At 49.0% G+C, this 18945-nt stretch overlaps 1 protein-coding gene across 3 annotated transcripts; it reads right to left on the bottom strand.

Moving 5' to 3' along the window:
- Positions 1–5842: 5842 nt before the first annotated feature.
- On the bottom strand, positions 5843–18712 carry MILR1 (mast cell immunoglobulin like receptor 1). Of its 3 annotated transcripts, none has more exons than XR_008549549.1 (7): positions 18339–18712; positions 14757–15026; positions 10346–10456; positions 8457–8546; positions 7625–7693; positions 6217–6428; positions 5843–6130 (listed from the first exon to the last, which is right to left on the bottom strand). XR_008549549.1 is itself a non-coding variant. In XM_037493560.2 (7 exons), exons 1-6 carry the CDS (start codon positions 18544–18546, stop codon positions 6376–6378), a joined length of 801 nt encoding a protein of 266 aa, XP_037349457.1. In that variant the 5' UTR covers positions 18547–18712; the 3' UTR covers positions 5843–6262; positions 6348–6375. The 3 variants fall into 3 exon arrangements, 2 of the variants coding, with proteins under 2 accessions (XP_037349457.1, XP_054545037.1); XM_037493560.2 differs by having other exon boundaries at positions 5843–6262; positions 6348–6428; XM_054689062.1 differs by having other exon boundaries at positions 5843–6428.
- Positions 18713–18945: the final 233 nt, after the last annotated feature.

The raw sequence follows: 18945 nt of genomic DNA, 5'->3' as shown, positions 1-18945 counted from the left end.
ATCGAACTCATACTGCAGTGGCTGCGGAGAGCTTCGTAGGCTTGAGTCTTAACCCCTTGCGCCACCAGGGAGGCCCAAAATCTTTGAACTTTTATGTGCTGCTTACAGATGTGTTAACACTATCAATTACCAATCTGACAATAATTATAGCTGATTATTGTGGAACATCTTGAAAAGTTAACTAGTCATTAACTTACCCCTGGCACAGACATGCGGCCCCACCAACCACATTTGGATTGACTTGATCAGAGAAGAGGAAAGAAGAGCTTTAGTCTACGGGAGATTCTGATGTGTAAATTTTTATTTTTGGTTAGTACATTTTTATTTTTTGGTTAGTACATTTCTGTTTCTCTATCCCCCTCCAGTTAGATTATTGACCTCTAAGAACAAGGGTGACCTGGACATCTAGACCATGGAGGAACTTAGATTTGCAAACCTTGGACTAAGTCTTTTTTTCAACAAATGAAAAGATTTCACACACACACACCCCACCATCCCTGATGTTTCCTTGTCCTTTCCCTCCCCCTGCCTCTCAACTTCAGCCCTCAACTTGCATGCAAGCACTGGGCTCCAGGCCAGAGGCACCGGAGGGTGAGAGAATTCACCAGAGACAGAGCAGGGAGCAGAACAGGCAGAAGGACTGCAGTCCATTGCTGTGGGGAGCAGTGGGCGTGACAGGAGAGGTCTGCCTTGCTATATGGGAATCTTCCTGGCCGGCCAGGAATCGAACTGGCGCTGCAGAGGCTGCGGACAGCTTCACAGTGCCGTGCTCAACCTGCTGCGCCACCGGGGAGGCCCCTCTTTTTTTTTTTTTTTAAGATTTTATTTATGCATACAAGAACTGGGGTATAGGCCAGAGGTGAAGGGGTGAGAGGATCCACCAGAGACAGAGTGGAGAGCAGAAAAGGCGGATTTGGGCCTCCCCGGTGGCGCAGCGGTTGAGCGCTGGGTTGCGAGGCTGCCCGTGGCTCTGCGGCACCGGTTCGATCCCCGGCTGCTCCCCGGCCACCAGAGGAGGGTCCCACATGGCGCGCAGACCTCTCCTGCCGCCCGCTGCTCCCCTCAGCAGTGTACTTCTGTCCTTCTGCCTGCTCTGCTCCCTGCTCTGGCTCTGCTGAATTCTTTCAGCCTCCCGCGCTTCTGACTGTACCCAGTGCTTGTATAAATAAAAACAAACAAACAAATAAATAAATAAAACTTGCGTCTATAAAAAAAATAAAAATAAAAGGCGGATTTACTGAAATACACTGCTAAGGGGAGCAGCAGGCGAGACAGGAGAGGTCAGCTCCCTGGCCGAGGATCGAACTCACGCTGCAGTGGCTGGCAATAGCCTGATGGTGCCGAGACCTCAACACCTGCACCACCACAGAGGCCCTTAGATAAGTTATTTTTATTGAGGGTTGTCTAGATCAACATGTCCACCTAGGGTTGCATACACGTCAGAATCTCCCGTGGACTAAAGCTCTTCTTTCCTCTTCTCTGATCAAGTCAATCCAATGCTGTTGGTGGGGCCGCATGTCTGTGCCAGGGGTAAGAGAGGGAAACCACAGGAATCAGAGCGGAGCGAGGAGGCTACTAGCTGTGAGGGGGGCACATGAAGCACATGAAGCAGCTACCAGGGCCTGCAACCTGCCTGCGTCCAGTACATGGCAGTTCCTTCCCTGGCCTTATCACAGTGGTTTTAAAGAGACTGCTGAGAAATGACGTGCCAGTTAGCTGCGCTCTGCCTCACGACCTCTGGGCCTCGCCTCTGATTCCAGCTGCATCTGAGGCTTCACTCACTTCGTGCTGACCATTGTAGCTTCAACTATACCACAAGAAACGCTCATTTCCCGCCCTGGGACTTTCCACTGCCCTGGGTGAGGTGTAGTAGAACATGCTTGGGTGTCCACATGCGCAGCCTGGATGTGGAAGGAGGCCTCACCTTCTGGGGCAACGCTTGGCCAACGGGATAGATGACTACAAGGATTCTTGCCAGTGGTAAGGGGGTGGTGAGCACCCCTCGCCAGAGCTTCACCATCATTAGGACTTTCCCCTGCCGTGGGAAGGTCACGCCATGGTTCTAGCACTTGAAAGGTATGGGCCGTGTAATTACATGGAGTGTGCGGTTGGTTGGCTTCTACTGACTCTTTTAGAAGCTTTGCAAGGAGAAAATGAGAGGCTATTAATTCAGGGCTTGCTGCTAAACCCAGAGGGCCTCCGTGACAGCATGTGAAGCCACCCTGGTCTCCCACGGCAAAGAGCAGGCTGGGCACAATACCAAGTCCAGAATTTGATTAACATTTGCTCCACGAAGGAGCAGATCCAGCAGGCCGGGGCCGGGGCCCGCCCGTGCGTGGGGCAACTGCGGCATGGATGCTTGGCCCTCCCGATACGTGCGTTCAGGACCAGGGATTCGGCCAGCTGGCGTCCGAGCTTGATGTGAGAGGGCAGAACAGATGTCTCTCGAGCAGGTGGCACAGAGCCCGGCGTCACCTGTGCCCGCTGGCCTAGTGCCCCCCGCTCACTCCTGCCACGGCAGCTGCTGGAGGAGGGGAGGAGAGACCCGCCTCACACTCGGTTGACCTAACAGGTGCGGGCGAATCAGAACCAGGCCGTGGCCGGACTCGGCCCCATTCAGGCCGCGGGGCCCCCAGCTTTGAGTGGAGGGAGAGGTGGCCTGAGGGGAGAACCAGGGCAGACCCTGGGAAGTAGAGAATGGCTCGGCCAGTCGTGAAGCTGGAGCCCGGCAGTCGCGGGGCCAGAAGCTGAGCGAGAAGGAAGCCTGAGGCAGAGTGGGGCCCCAGGAGCCCCGAGTCCCTTGTTCTCAGCCACCGAGCGCATCCCCAGGAGAAGCGGCCGCAAGGACTTCTCAGCGACTTGGCCACACCCGTGTGTGGACCCACAGAAAGAGTGGCCCACGGAGGGGGGAGAAGTATTTGGAATTCACCAGAGTGGGGGGATCTCTTGATGCCACCAGGCCAGGCGACAATTGTCAGCCACCAAAGGCGGCCACCGTGGCCTGACAAGAGCAGGGCAGCAGGGGCTCAGGCCCCTGAAGGCGCAAGATCTGGGTACCCCTGTAGGGTAAGTTAATGATACCAGGCTTTTCTGCCCTCCCGCCATTAGGATAGAGGACGGAACCCTGCGGTCCTGATGCAGGCCTGACGGCGGCACCTGGCCTGGGGTGTGGCCTGTGCAGATGGGATTCCCCTGGGCTGAGACTGGGCCTAAAAGGGCGGCCCCACGGCGATGCCAGGAAGAGCAGAGAGCAGGAGAACCACGAGAACCACGAGAGGGGCAGAGAACAAGGCCACGGAGAAGGCCGGAGAGCCCAGAGTGAAGACGTGCTGGGGGCTGGGCCCGCCGTGTGCCTGGTAAGCCCCCGAGGGCTCCAGGACTCTCTCCTCCCTCACCCCGTCTGCCCGGGTCATAGAGAGCCTGCGCTCCATCCCTTCCTGCCGGTACAGCCCCCTTCAGGTAAGCCATCTAGGCCAGCTGGAGTTCTGGGGGGAAGGCAACCTTGGATGGGGAGGGGGAGAAGATTGGGGCTCTCAGTGGGAACCCCAGGGCCAGCAGGGACGCAGCCTTGTCCATGTGCCCGCCCTGGTAAGTTTTTCAGAGCCTGGGACTGCAGCCCCCACCATGCACAGTGGCAGCCTCACCCAAGGGAGGGCCCGAGCAGATCTGAGAGGTGCTGGAGGGTGGGTGCCCTAGTCTCTTGGTCTCCCCCAAATTCCCGCCACAACCATGGAAACAATTCTGCGTGGGCTTTGGGCCACCTCACAGTGAAGGTGCCAGGCCTGGGGCATGCATCTTTGTCTTCTTTGAGCTCTGGCTCGGGGGCCTGTGGGTGGGGTCCTCTTAGGGTGGCTCCCAGCGAGTGGGTGGGACCCAAAGGGCAAATGCTTCTCCCTGCAAATTCTCCGGCATCCTGGACTTCTAGACCTCACAGCGTCTTATGTGGCCCGAATCCAGTCAAGGGGGTGGTCACTCAGCTTCGAGCTCCTTCCCTTCTTTTCCTTCCCTGTGCCGCTCTCTCTGGTCCTTCACTCCTGCCCCCAGGGTCACAGGCTGCGTTCTCCGCCTGCACCCCCCTGCAGCCAAGTTCGTGCTCAGGCTGAGGCCCACTCAGGTTAAGACATGCAAAAGCCAGGGGTGGCCACGGGGCAGGTGCATGACATTCAAGACTTACCATGCCTCAGAGTTGTCAGAAGCACCATCACATTTGCTCCCCTTTTTGTTTTCGTTTGTCTGGTCCTGCTCCAAGCCCCTCACTTCATTCATTCTCACAGCAGCTCCATGATGTGGGGCTCACTCTCTCCCCGCTCCTCTTCCCCAGCCAAACGAGGAAACTGAAGCCTCGAGAGGCGACATGGCTCATCTAGGGTCCCGTGGTTAGCGCGTGACCGAGCCTGGAATCAGTCTGTCAACTCTGGAGCCCCCACACTCTCAGCCCCCACACTCTCTGATTTCCCCCAAAGGAAAATATCAATGAAAGGGGGCGGTGGGTAGGCAATGCCCTCGAGTGCTGCTTTGTGGCAACAAGATCCTTGCATTCATCGTGCACACAGTGTCCCTTCCGCCCTGAAGAGGCTTCCCACGGTCAGAGCTTTTGTTGACCTTTGCTAGGATTTAGCTCCCAGTCCAGCCACTCACCGAGCTGCGGTTGACCTTGTAAAATTACCTCACCTGAGTCTGTTTCCTCACCTGTAAAAGCAAATTAATCATATCGGCCATATAGGATGTTGCTGCAGAAAGAGTGTCTAATAGCGATGACTAGACACCACGATAGCGCTGATTTTTCTAGGCAGAGGCTCATTGCTAGAACCATTAAGACTGGGGTTTAGACACCAGCGAAAGAAGAGAGCAGAAAAAATGGGTCAAGTTGTTTGTCTGCAGCCCTAAAACTACTGTGCTTGGCGTATAACTCCTAGGAAGAAAGATTCAAATCAGAGCTTTGTCTCTGGTAGTGACAAATGGTGGCTCCCCCAAAAGTCAAGTCCATGTCCCCTAATTCCTGGAACCTGAGACTGTTCCCTCATTTGGAAAACGGGTCTTTGCAGATGTGATTAAGGGTCTTGATGAGAGCATCCTGGATAATCCAGGTGGTTCTTAAATCCAAAAATCGTGATCCTTCCAAGAGACGGTCACGGAAGACAGCCGTGGACCAGGCCGGGGAGGAGAAGGCCGTGCACAGTGGAGGTTGCCAAAACACGGCCACAAGTCAAGGAACAGCAGGAGCCACCAGGAATTGACAGAGGTAAGAAGGATTCTCCTCCTAGAGCTTCAACAAGAGTGTGTGTGGCCCTGCTCACTCCTTGAACTTGGATTTCTGGCCTTCAGCATGATGAGGAAATCCATTTCTGTTGTTCTAAGCCACCAGTTTGTGGTAACTTGTTGACAACACTCCTAGAAAATGAATATATTCTCCTGTCTTCCCAAATCGACTCCAGGCTGTTCCTGCCACAGAACGCTGAGGGGAAAGGCAGGACGGGACGCCACATGACTAGCTAAACCCTGAGCCTGAGAAAGGCCGTGAAAATCAACACAGGTGTGCTCCAGGCCTATCAAAGCCGAGAGCAAAGTGAAATGGCAGCAGAGAATATATGTGGTGTGTGGTGGGCCCTGCCTTGCTCTCTCCGAGGTGACTGTGGGCACTTCAGCTACACCTCAAGGTCATCAATTTATGCTTTACCCATGGTTTTACTTTGTGCTTTTTGCTTATGCAGCTTCAGTGGGTGTGGGGACACGGGACCCAAAACATGATCATTCTAAAGCTCCCAGGAGGCAGTGTGAAGAGAACCACCTGGGAACAATCATTCTTTATATATTATTTTAAACATTTATTTATTTATGCATACAAGAGCTGGGGTATAGGCCAGAGATGCAGGGGTAGGGGAGTGAGAGGATCCACCAGAGACAGAGTGGGGAACAGAACAGGCAGATTACTGAAACACACTGCTGAGGGGAGCAGTGGGTGAGACAGGAGAGGTCTGCTGCACCATGTGGGTTGCTCCCTGGCTGGGAGGGGATCGAACTTGTGCTGCAGAGGCTGCGGATTGCTTCACAGTGCGGTGCTTAACCCCTTGCACCACCAGGAGGCCCAATCATTCTTTGTAAACGCGACTGCAGGGAGGATGGCCCAGGCCTGAAGGTAGCAATAGTTTTATAACGCTGTTACCTGGCAGCATCCCACCTCACAAACCTCTCGTGCGATGACGGGATTGAATATACCTGAGTGGCCAGGAAGCGTGCTGGGACCTGACGGACCCTGATTCACCTTAAGTAAACAGGTAAGACATGTTTTAAGTGTCAGTCAAGTTTGCTTTTTCTCCGCGTCAGCCGGCTTGACAAAAGCATCTTACCCTGAGTTGCAGTTTGTATCTTGAAATTTTATATGGTGAGTTCAGAATAGACACAGGCCGTTTTACAATCATTAGAGGCTTCTGGAATATAAATGAGGAAATAATTAGATAAACTTAGGATATATGTCCCCAGAGGCTCTAAGAAGAAATTCTTTCTACAAACTGGGACAGCACCAAGTATTAACGGGCTTTTCCTGGACTGTATGAAATAGGGAGTGTTTTATGTGGACAGTGAAGGGTAAGTGATTACCAGGCTTTTCTGCCCTCCTGCCATTAGCATTAATGATGACTCCCTGGGGTCCTACACGCATGCCTGATGGCGGGCACCTGGAGTAGGGTGTGGGCATGCATAGGTGGGTGCACCTGGGCCAAGAGACTGGGCTTATAAGGGCGGCGTCATCGGGACGTCAGCAGAGCGAGAACGAGAAGAGAGAATGAGAGCAGAACCAGCAGAGAAGCAGAGGCCACATGAGAACGCCAGAGAGCCCAGGAAGAGTGAAGACTCACAGGGGGCCGGGTGGCCTGCCAGCCCCCCGGCACCCCTGCCTGCTGTGTACCTGATAAAAGCTCAATAAAAGCCTGAAAAAGCCACCAAGGGCGGCGCAGTGGTTGAGCGCTGGGTTGCGAAGCTGCCCGCGGCCTCTGGCGCAGGTTCGATCCCCGGCTGCTCCCCGGGCCACAGGAGGAGGGTCCCACATGGCGCGCAGACCTCTCCTGCCGCCCGCTGCTCCCCTCAGCAGTGTACTTCGGTCCTTCTGCCTGCTCTGCTCCCCGCTCTGGCTCTGGTGAATTCTCTCACCCTCCCGCGCTTCTGACTGTACCCAGTGCTTGTATAAATAAATAAATCTTTAAAAACAAAAGCCACCACAGGCTCCAGGCCTCTCCTTTACTTGTCTGCCCGGATCACAGAGATCCTGCCCTGTGCTCTTCCTGGTGCTACAACAGCCTCTGCTGTATCCTGCCCCCCTTCCCAGCAGCCCATCTCCTCATGAGCTCTGGCAGGAGCTGTGGAGTGGGGTGTCATTGGCTTCCTGGGGTGCACATGCGGCTCCCATCCTTGGACTCCCAAAGCCCTCCACTGTGGTGGCCTCACAGGGACCGCCGTGCCCTGCTGACAGCCGATTTTATTTCTTACATCGTTGTTCACTTTTGTGCATCATGGTAGTCCCCCAGTTCTCCCACCACCACAGCCCTGGGGACCTCCCCTGTTTGGACCCCTGGCCCTGCCCCTCCCCTGCTGTTTGCCTCAGGTCTGTGGGCTGCCTGCTTTGACTCACCGCGCTCTCTGGGTGCCGCCTCCTGGAACACGGGCGAGGAGTAATGGATCTCCTGGGAGTGTCTAGTCTCTGGGCAAAAGACACAGACTCTGAGTCTCTGATCACGGGAGGGTGTGGCTTCACCCACCGCCCTACTATGGCAGAGATGCAGAGGCCACATGAGAACACCAGAGAGCCCAGGAAGAGTGAAGACTCACTGGGGGCTGGGCGGCCTGCCAGCCCCTGGCACCCCTGCCTGCTGTGCACCTGATAAAAGCTCAATAAAAGCCTGAAAAAGCCACCGAGGCTTTTATTAATATAACACCACCTGTCTTGGGCTGTGGAAACACACTGCCTTGGTTCCCAGTCTGGCACAAGTCGTTCATCTACGACAAAGCAACGACGTGAGTTGGGGTGTGGTGTCTGCTTTCGGGCGGCAGATGCCCAGCGCGCACCTGGCCCGTGGCCGGCCCTCTGCCGTGGTGGCTGGGACTGTTCTCACGGCCAGCCTTGTCCCTGGGTCTAGTTATCATAAAACAGGCCTGCTTTCGGGGGCGATCGAAAGGCTGTAAAGCACAGCACAGATCATTCCAAATGGATTAAAAAAAAATCTGCAAGATAGGTAGCCAAGTGAGAAATCAGGGTTAGGATGGCCTGTCTCTGAGGGGCTGCCTCCCCTCTGTGCAAGGATCTAAACAAATGATCGTCTCCCCTGGCAAGTGGGAGTGGGTGCAGGGTAGGAGGGAGATCGTCCTCTATGCCTGTCCTTTTTTTTTTTTTTAACCCACGTGTGTACAACCATAAAAAAAAAAGACAAAAACCTAAACCAACCAAAATACTCAAGTTCTGTTACCTGCTTGGCTTGGACAGATATTTGCATATATCCCAGCTTCCGCGGGTGTCTTTCCACAGTCCCGGGGTGCCTGTTCTCGCATAGTTTTTCCTGCGTACATTGGTGCAGAATCATTAAATGAAGCAATCCAGCCATATGGTGCTTATTTTATCGCCTTCCCAAGTTCTAAAAGAATCACCTGCTCCAAAGGCCGCAACTGAATTAAAGCAAAACCATGGGTGCAGCTAGGATTCTATGGCAACTGCTTCTCCCAGCCAGGAGCCTGTCCGGTTTATTTTCCCAGGTCTGTGAATAACATCCTTTGCCTGTCAGACTGCATTTCAAACGACCAGAGACTTATTGTCTTTCCTCGCCAAAAAGAACAGAAAAGTCTGATGTCTGGCAGGAGCTGTGAGCTCGTCAACCAGGTGACTCTGTTTAGCTTATCGGATGATTTATCAGATGACTCTGCTTTCTGCTCTGGCCGGCAATCAGGAACATGAATTCCGTATTTTGCAAGACTCTGGACTTTTTTGCAGGAAGGGGAGGTGGGTTTTAAAAGTGTCCACGATGTTTCTGCTTTGACATCTATTTTTAAATTTCAGGTCAACTGAGATCCTGATGTCTCTGAATGACAACTCTAGAGACGGAGGGCGAAGGAGGAACCCCACGTGCACCACCTGATTCTAGGCCCAGTTCCGAGAGCCCCTCTCTCCACGTAAGAAGGCTGACACCCAGACAGGGGAGCCCACCTAGCGCTCCTGGGCTTGGTGGCGGGTGCTATGCTGAGACTCCAAGCATCTTGTGTGCAGATCTCGATATTTCTCTGAACTTCTCGATATTTCTCTGAACATCTGTGCCAATTGCAAGGCCACTTTGAAGTCCTAACTACAGGTGGCTCTGAGATGGGAAGAGCCAAAAGCAGGGGCTTGATGCAGCACTAAGTTGGGGCCACCAGGAACGACACTGGCTGGTCTCCACCTGACTGAGCTTCCTCCTACCGCAGACTCAGTGACAGGGCAAAACTCTTGCCGGTGAAGAGCTGGCCAGCAGGGCCCGCTATGTCATTTGCAGAGTTCAGTGCACAGGGAAAATGTGGAGCCTTTGGCTGAGAAGTTACTACGTTTGCACACCCACAATCCAGCAGGTTATTCATAATAGCCAAATGGTGGAGCCACACAGGTTTGTTTGATAGATGGGTGGATTAGCAGTGTGTCTGGATCAATGTCTTTATACGTAATGGAATATTCTGAGGCGTTAAAAGGCAGAAAATGCTGACATAGGCTAGAACATGGATAGACCTTGCCAAAACTGTCCTAAGTGAAATAATATCTGCTATAAAAGGACAAGTGCTCTCTTATTCCACTTATCAGAAGTACCAAGAGTTGTAAAATTCATAGAGACAAAGTAGAATGGTGGTGCCAGGGCCTGGGAGGAGTGGGCAATGAGTGGGGAGTCCTGGTTTCACAGGGCTAGAGTTTTAGTCTTGCACGATAAAAAAGCACCGGGTGGGTGGATGATGGTGGAGGCGGCATGGCCACGTGAATGTACTTAATGCCGCTGAACAGTCATTGCAGTGGTAAATTTTATTATGTATATTTTATCACATTTTTAAAATAAATTTTTGAAAAATAGTATAAGAATTTCAAGACAGTGGCAGCTGAGCATTAAGCCTAGGGTGGCCTCTCGTTAGTGCAGCCCACTCAGGAGCAATCTAAACAAGAAAGGCTTTTACAAGAGAAAGGATCATCCCACCTGGAACTGTCCATTTTCTCTACCCTCCCCCTTCTGGATCCTTCCCACCTCTTTGCATTTTCTTCACATCCCATTTCTGATCCTTCTTTCCCTGCTTCCTCCCCCTCTCCCCAGCTGTCTGTATCCCAAACCCATGGGAAATCTAAAGAACTTACGTGCTTTGTCCTTTGGTAGGATCCAAAATGCCAGAATTAGGATTATTACTATTAGCACCAATAATAACCCTGGAAGAAGCAGCAGTAGGCAGAAAGGACAGCGCTCTTCATCTGCAAGAAGACGGCATTCACTGGTCACTGCACAGGTCTTTGCCAAGGATGTTGAACTGTTGAGTAGTCTGGAGTCACCATGTCTCTCAGATTAACCAATGTGCTGTGCACCCAGGACCCTATGCCACTGTGCACAGCTGCTCGCTGCTATCGAGTTAACTTGTTCCTCAGCTTCTCAAAGTCACAACCAACTACATCTTCCATCAGATGAGAAAAAGCAGCATAGTGTTTAACAAACTAGCTACACTGTTAGGCTCAGCAGCCTCAGAATGGCCTGTTCATTTACTGGGCAAAGCCCTTAGTTATGTTGGCATGATTGACGTCACCCAAACACCTACCATTTATTGAATGTTAACGTCATGCCAGACACTGTTAGGCACTTCATGTAAATTGCTTTACGAAAGAGTTGAGTAAGGCTCAGAGAGGTTAAGTCACTTTCCTAAAGTCACACAGTAAATGGAAGGGCTACAACTTATAGGCCGAAGTCTAACTCTGGGGCCTGACTCATTTGTTAGAATTTACTGAACACCAGAGTGTGGGCTCTGCTCTTTTGAGGATGAGACTGGATCAAGTTTTCAGTGTCCAAGAGTACATATTGCTTTTGCCTTTGCTACCCCGGAAAATGTCCCTTCATAAAGAAGTGGAAGGCCAGGCTGGGACTTAGCGTTCTCAGCATCCTTGGAGTTCCACATAGAACGAAGTGGCAAGGGGAGAGACACAATTCAGCAGTACAGTAATCTTCCCCTTCCTCAAAAAAATAGGAAGTAATCCTCCCTCAACGAACAGATTCAAGGGAAATTGTCAGTTGGAAGTGTGTGGGTCTGCTAGGCTCTGTCAGCTCACAAGCTAGTTCTTGGGAAATCCAGCTGTGTGTCATTATATAATTCATTAATAATACAGGGTTTTTTTGGGGGGGCCTTCCTGGTGGCGCAACGGGTTGAGCGCAGCACTGTGAAGCTGTCCACAGCCTCTGCAGTGCCGGTACGATTCCTGGCTGGCCAGGGAGATTCCCACATGGTGTGGCAGGCCTCTCCTGCCTCGCCCACCCGCTGGTCCCCTCAGCAGTGTTCTCGGTCTGTCTGCTTGTTCTGTTCCCTGCTCTGTCTCTGGTGAATCCTCTTACCCTCCCGTGCTTCTGGCCTGTACCCCAGCTCTTGTATAAATAAATAAATCTTTAAAAAAATACAGTATTTTTATAAAAGAAGGATAATTTTTGGTACCCATGAGTGATTAATGACTAATGTTGTGGTGTTCATGACTCAAGCCCTTCCTGGGTTTGGAACAAGATCATATCTTAACCTTTATCAAAACCCTGGAGGAACACAACACAATTATTTGCACTAGGCTCTCAATAGGTAGCTAATTTTTTAAGTTTATTTTATTTTATTTTTAAGATTTATTTATTTATGCAAGCACTGGGGTACAGGCCAGAGGAGTGGGAGGGTGAGAGAATTCACCAGAGACAGAGCAAGGAGCAGAACAGGCAAAAGGACCGAAGTACATTGCTGAGGGGAGCAGTGGGCGAGACAGGAGAGGTCTGCCTCGCTAAGTGGGAATCTCCTTGGCCAGCCAGGAATTGAACCGGCGCTACAGAGGCTGTGGACAGCTTCACAGCTCTGTGCTCAATCCTCTGCGCCACCAGGGATGTCCCTCAATAGGTAACTATTAATCTGATTTAAGTGAAGATCATAGTTTTATAATCTATCAAAACATGTCTACAGGACACTGTAGTTACTTTAACATTGCAAGAAATATGTGCATTTACGCAGAAGGCAGGAGGAGGGAAGATTTCCTAGAGATGTATGGGACAGAAGCTCAGGAACTGGAGACTAGGGGGCTTTTAGTCCACTAATTCAAGTTCTGAACTATCTAAGAGCAGATTTAATTCCTGCAGATCCGGAGGCACTTACTATTCAAATGGAGGAAACCCTCAGCCATGGTGCATCTTGCCATCTTTTCTCATACTGAATCTCAGGAATTTGAAGAGCAACTAGATACTTTCTCTGACAAGTAACTGCCCTACCTTCCTCACCCCGTTCCACACCCACCATGGACTGAGATTCTCACTCAGACTCAAAATCAGACAATGATAGCATCATACTGCCTAGTTTTACAATTCAGATTTCAGTAATTGAGCACTAGAGCTACAGCTAAGGTCGATCCAGACAGGAAATCCCAAGAAAGCTGGTGTTACACAGATTCCTCGATGGCCACGCCATTGCTCTTTCTGCAGTACCAGGCTGCCCAGTTCACAGGAGTGGGATGAGGGAAGATTTCCTATAGATCTGTGGGACAGAAGCTCAGGAACAGGAGACTAGGGGGCTTTTAGTCCACTAATTCAAGTTCTGATCACTAGAGCAAATTGTCGTTAGGTTATGGCCTCACATTGCTCCCCGCCCCCCTCCCTCCACTGACCCCAGCCCAGGGCCACATTTGTAGAGTTTCCCTCCTTCTTCACAGTTCTTTTACAGTCTCGGCTTCTATTCAGCTTGTGTTCAAAATTGTGTAAAGATAGTAGATTTCAACCTAGATCTTCTTAAGTCTTACATGGAAATTTGTATCTGAAGTCTCACGAGCCCTTCTCGAGGGAAGAATCTATCACTGTCATCAGATTGTTAAGATGGCGATAACCTAAAAATTTCCATGTCAACAATTTGGAAGATTGTGGAGATCTTGTCTAGATGCATGACAAGATGCGTGACAAAGAGAATCTGCCTGCAGCAGAGGCCTCTGATAGAAATTTCTGTAACAATGGAAATGTTCTGTGTCTGTGCTGTTTAATACAGCAGCTACCAGCCACCCCTGTGGCTGCAGAGTACTTGAAATATGACTAATGAGGCACTGAATTTTTTATTCCATCTAATTTTAGTACTTTGAATTTAAAATTAAAGAACCAGGGCCTCCCTGGTGGTGCAAGGGGTTGGGTGCTGCACTGTCAAGCGATCTGCAGCCTCTGCAGCACGAGTTCAATCCCTAGCTGGCCAGGGAGCAACCCACATGGCGATGCGAGCCTCTCCTGTCCCGCCCGCTGCTCCCCTTTGCAGTGTGTTTCAGTCAGTCTGCCTGTTCTGTTCCCCGCTCTGTCTCTGGTGGATCCTCTCACCCCCTGCATCTCTGGCCTGTGCCCCAGCTCTTGTAGGCATAAATAACTAAACCTTTAAAAAAATTAAATTAAATTAAAGAACCACACAGGCCAGTGGTTACTGTACCTGTGAGCATGGGCCAGGAGAATAACTCAAATTTTGGTCAGTGTGTCAGGACAACTGTGTTGAGAAGACTCCAGGTACAATGTACCTGTATTACCTGGAAAACCCCTCTTTCCTCTCCTATGAAGATTATCATCTTCATAGATGAGGCCATTAATGCTAGATGTGAGAGGCTTAGGGTGGGAAGGTAGGAAAGAAAAATATAAAAATGGTAAGCTGTGGCTGGGCAGGAAGAAGACTGACTGATGAGGAAGGGAAAGTTCTGGGGAAATTTGAAGATGCTGGTCACAGAAGCCAACACTGAATCTAAGACTTCTTATTCAAATTCAAAAGGAAAAGTTATTCTTTTTTGGGGGGGTGAGGGATGAGGATGAGGGAAGATGTCCTGTAGATGTGTGGGACAGAAGCTCAGGAACTGGAGACTAGGGGGCTTTTAGTCCACTAATTTAGGGCTTAAACCACCAAGTTCTGAACTACCTAAGAGCAGATTTAATTCCTGCAGACACGTAGGCACTTACTATTCAAATGGAGGAAACCCACAGCAATGGTGGAAATCTTTTTTAAAGATTTTTTTTTTATTTATACAAGAACTGGAGTACAGGCCAGATGTGTGGGAGGGTGAGAGGATTCACCAGAGACAGAGCAGGGAGCAGAACAGGCAGACTGACGAAATACACTGCTGAGAGGAGCAGTGGGCGAGACAGGAGAGGTCTGCCTCCCCATGTGGGTTGCTCTGAGGCGGGCGGGGATCAAACCAGAACTGCAGAGGCTGCGGACAGCTTCACAGTACTGCGCTCCACTGCCTGCACCACCAGGGAAGCCCAGGAAAAGTTATTCTTTGCCCATGTGCATCTAGACAAGATCTCCTCAATTTTCCAAATTGTTGATATGAGAATTTTTGGTCTAAGACCATCAGCCTATTTGTTGTCATTACCGTTATTTGAAAGAGAAAGTAAAATGGAGTTATGAAGAGTACAGGCGACATCCTCCCCAAGCTCCTGAGTGAGTTTCTGCAGGGGCGGAGAGAGCCCGCAGAGGAGGAGGGATGAATCACACACATCTCAGGGGCCCCAAGTAACAAGCGCTCTACTTACTGACAAAGGTGAAGTTGAACTCACTACTGTATTTCGAACAGTTGGAAACCGTAGCTTTGCATTTGTAGGGACCCAAATCATGGACTTCCGCAATGGTTAGGTTAACCACCATGGGGTCACCTGTTTTGTTCTGGGTATCCAGACAACACAGGTTCCGAAACAAACGATACGTGATTTGCAGTGAACTGTTCTGGATGGAACAAACCAGAGAGACGTTTTGACCCCTCGTGACTGCTTTTGTTTCTGAGTTCAAATACGGAGAAGAAAATTCTGGAAAGCAAACAACACAAGAAAAAGTCCTTGTTAATATCCCTGAGGATAACTCAATGGCCATCTGGTCATATTTTGTGGGTCGAATGGTGGAAATACCCTGTTCTTGGCTACTTTTCCTAAGAAGGCCATCTCCTGTCCCCTCAGCCAGGCTGACCATTGTGTGAGGAAGCCCCCCAAGGGCTCTCCCAGGGAGGGATGGAGGCCTGACCAGCCCCTTTTGTTGGCTATCTCTCCTGGCCTCTAAGACTGGTCATGCTGAGTTAGAAACATTAAAGTTTCAGGTCCCATAGCCAAACAGGATGACCTGTTTTGTCCATTATTTGAATTTTTTTTAAACTTCAGACATAACAGAGAAGAAACTATAATCATCCCCATGGGCCTATCACTCAGCTTCCAAAATTATCAACTCAGGGTAACACTATTTCATTCTCCCACATTACTTTCCACTGCAAATCCCAGACGGCCTAGTATTTCAGCTGTGAGTTTCAGTATTGAGAAAGAGAAAAACAGTCCCTGACATCTGGGAACTGGCCTTCCAGGAACTGACCTGTCACTCACACTTAGAACTTCCCTATCAAACAAAGCCACCTCTACTACCATGTTGGGTTGAGAAAAAGAATAAGGCCACTTCCCAATCAGGCCTGAAGACAGATAAAGACATAATCATTGTCCAAATTACAAAATGGCCAAGCCTCGCCCTAAGTTGGCCAATAGAAGTGACTGCTGTTTCTTTAGAAGTCATGGCTTTAGCCTTGCTCTATTTTCCTTGCCCATTAGTTAAGAATTATTAAGATACCCCGTCTTTAATCCTACTTCCTAACAGAATTCAATCCTGATTATAGTCTGCTGCTTGGACTCTTCCCCTAAATTACTTAACACAAGTCCCAATCTTACCCTAAGTCCTTTCTAGCACTCTCTTGCTGAGACATCCCGTGGTTCCCAGCCAGGCATTTTCTCCCAAAACCAATTTGACTTAACCACATGTATGTCCCTGCTGATCTTCGTCTGAAGGACATTGATAATTCGTGTCTCTACAGTACTGGACCCAATGCCATAACCATCTCCCCAAAATTAGCAGTATTTTTTCCAATTATCTTCGTTGAGGTAATGTTGGCTTTGCAATACTGTATTTTAACATAACAGTGAGATATTTTTCTTTTATTGCTGTGGGTTTTTTTAATTTGTTTGAGGATCATTACGAATGTGTAGATTTAAATGTATTTGATGTGTTTCAATCCATTGCAATTTTTATTCTTGTTGTTTAGAGTTGTTCAGGCATCTCTAAACCTTGAGACCCTTTGATATGATCGCAGTATACCTTAGTGTCTTGTGTGTGTGTGTTTTCATTATTTAAAAAATCAAGGGAAAAAAAGAACCCTTATTGTAAAGTCTAACATAAAAAATAACACAGAAATTAAGAGGAATTTAGGGAAACATTTTATATCACTTGGTAGGAAAAAGCTCTTCCAGGTAAGATATTTGGAATTAGCAGCCATAAAGAAAAGTTTGGAAAAAATTGATTATCTTAAAACTTACAACTTCTCTGTGGTAAGATTAAAGGACAGTCTGGAAGAAAGTGTTTAAAACATAAGTGAAGGGATAAGATTCTTGTTATATACAAAAATCAATAAGAAATAAAGCAACTGATAATTAGACAAGTAATATGAATAAGTAATTCCCAGTAGAAGAGGCAAAAGGTCATCATCCAGACCTGGGGCCAAAAAATATATATATAATAGAATAAAAAAAAAAGAGGGAAAGGAATTAAAAAAAAAATGACCTCAAGGCCCCACCTGATCTTTGATCTGAACAGGTGACCTGTTTCCGGTCCTGCATTAGCTTCCAACCAGAAACGGCCATCCCTAAATTCCATCTACGCAGGTGCTTTCATGGATAGTCAAAGGGAAAAAAGATGGTCAACTTCATACATGACAAGGCAGCTGCAAATTTAAACAATATTTTGTACTCAACTGACTGGCACAAATTTTAAAACTGGATTGTTCTTCTGTGAGTGAGCGGATGGGACACTTGCCCTCCACCGGAGCAGACACTGCTGGTGGGCCGAGTACAGGTTCATTGTGTGGGGAGGTCAATTTTACAAAATCTATAAGGAGTCAAAGGGGTGTGCCCTTGGCCCCACAATTTCACTTCTAGTATTTTATCCCGCAGAAGGTCTCATGCTTGTGAGTCCACAAAGGAGGGCTTGTACAAGCATAGTCATTGCAGCATTCATTGTTATATGATTTTTTAAATGGAAGAATCAGGGAGGGGTTGGTTAAATGAATCATTGTGAGTCCTATTGTGAAATGCCAGAGAGCTGTTAAAAAAAGGAAATAATCTACTTCTACCACTTAGAAAAATCTCTGTGCTGGAAGATGAAGTAAAAAAAAAAAAAAAAAAAAGACAAGTCACAAAAGTCTTTTTACTATACTATTGAATAGGAAATGGCTGTTAATTGTGGTTTCATCTGGAAGCAGAGGGGTTTGGAGGTAGTGTTACAGAAGCTTCGCATTTTATATGGTAACATTTGGCAGCTCTCATGGATGGCTCCTGTACACCAGGCACTGGGCTGTGGGACCTGGCCAGGCTCAGGCCTCACAAACTTCCCAGAGAGATGCGTTTCTTATCCGCACTTCAAAGAGGAAAGAAATTAAAGTGGTTAAGTTGTGTGTCTAGGCTGCCAGCTGGAAAAGGTCCCACAAGCTTAGGACCTCTAGTCCAGCTTTTTTTTTTGCATGGAAAATCTAGGGTATAGGCCAGAGGTGCAGGGGGTGAGAGGATTCCCCAGAGACAGAGTGGGGAGCAGAACAGGCATATTGACTGAAACACACTGCTGAGGGGAGCAGCGGGTGAGACAGGAGAGATCTGCTGTGCCCTATGTGGGTCAGCTCCCTGGCTGGGAATCGAACTCAAGTCGCAGCAGTGATAGCACTGAAACATAACCTCTGGGCCACCAGGGAGGCCCAGGACTCTGAGTCTAGCCCTGTAATAATAAACAGCCTCCCAATCTATATATTTTGTGTGATGCCTGCATTATTTTTACAATGGTTGTGCATTGATTTTCTAATTAAAAACAACAGAGAAAGATTTTATTGTCAAACAACCCAAACTGTTGTCTCTGAGTCTCAGGAAAGATGCTTCAACACCCTCCCTAAAATCATGTCATTTGAAAAAGACTTTACTACTTTGGCTGTAGAAGCAGAGAAAAACTTATTTACGAATGATCATGTTTAAAAGAGCCCACCTTCCCATTCTGGGGAAGGTTTTAGTACAAAGTACTAAAGTACTTGAAAAGTAAATGAAACTTACCTTCTGTTTTTTTCATTGTCTTACAGGCCGCTGCCCCTTTTGGGACCAAAAGAGAGAAAAGGAAGATGAGAAAACTCTTTTTCCAGCTCATCTTTCGGTTTGGAGATTGAAGCCTCAAAATGGTAAGTGAATCCTTGATGTGACAGCAGAAAAACTGCCGCTCCCAACCCAGCGTGTTCCAGGGGCTGCACATCCTCTGTAGAGACATGAGACGGGAGGGCGAAGCCGTTGGTGCAGTGGTGTGATGGCAAGAGTCCAGCGAGCTTCCTCCTCTTTGATCAAGTCAAAGAAATCGGAGTTATCTGAACAAACTTGACATGATGTGTGTGGCCTCTTTGCCCTGCCTGTGTCTTCCACCAGCTCTTTTTAGCAGAGATGTGGGAGGGGACTGCCTGGGAAGGTGGACGCAGGAAAACAGAAAAAAAAAAAAGGGAAAGAAAAAAACCAACCCTTTGTATCTGTCTTTGTGTGACCTCGCCTCCCCTGCTTCTGTCTCTGGATTTAGCAAGAGGAACTTCATGGGAGTTCGGTTTCAAATCGTGAAGTGGGTATTGACTGTTGAGAGAAGCACCAGCCTGGCACCAGAAATGCCTGAGTTTCTGCCCAC

The sequence above is a fragment of the Talpa occidentalis genome, unplaced genomic scaffold (assembly GCF_014898055.3).
Source record: "Talpa occidentalis isolate TD23 unplaced genomic scaffold, MPIMG_talOcc4v2.1 talOcc4.7, whole genome shotgun sequence".
NCBI classification, from domain to species: Eukaryota; Metazoa; Chordata; class Mammalia; order Eulipotyphla; family Talpidae; genus Talpa; species Talpa occidentalis.
The sequence above is the reverse complement of the archived record's forward strand: the minus strand, read 5'-3'. Positions and strand labels throughout refer to the sequence as shown.

What these genes read in the sequence shown, in the direction of transcription:
- MILR1 (XM_054689062.1), bottom strand. Translation starts at nt 18,546, where the DNA reads ATGTCTCTACAGAGGATGTGCAGCCCCTGGAACACGCTGGGTTGGGAG. An exon ending in GTTCAACTTCACCTTTGTCA is followed by an intron (nt 10,457 to 14,756) that starts GTAAGTAGAGCG and finishes GTCTTCTTGCAG; the next exon opens with ATGAAGAGCGCTGTCCTTTC. An exon ending in TATCTGTCCAAGCCAAGCAG is followed by an intron (nt 7,694 to 8,456) that starts GTAACAGAACTT and finishes TCTTTTGCCCAG; the next exon opens with AGACTAGACACTCCCAGGAG.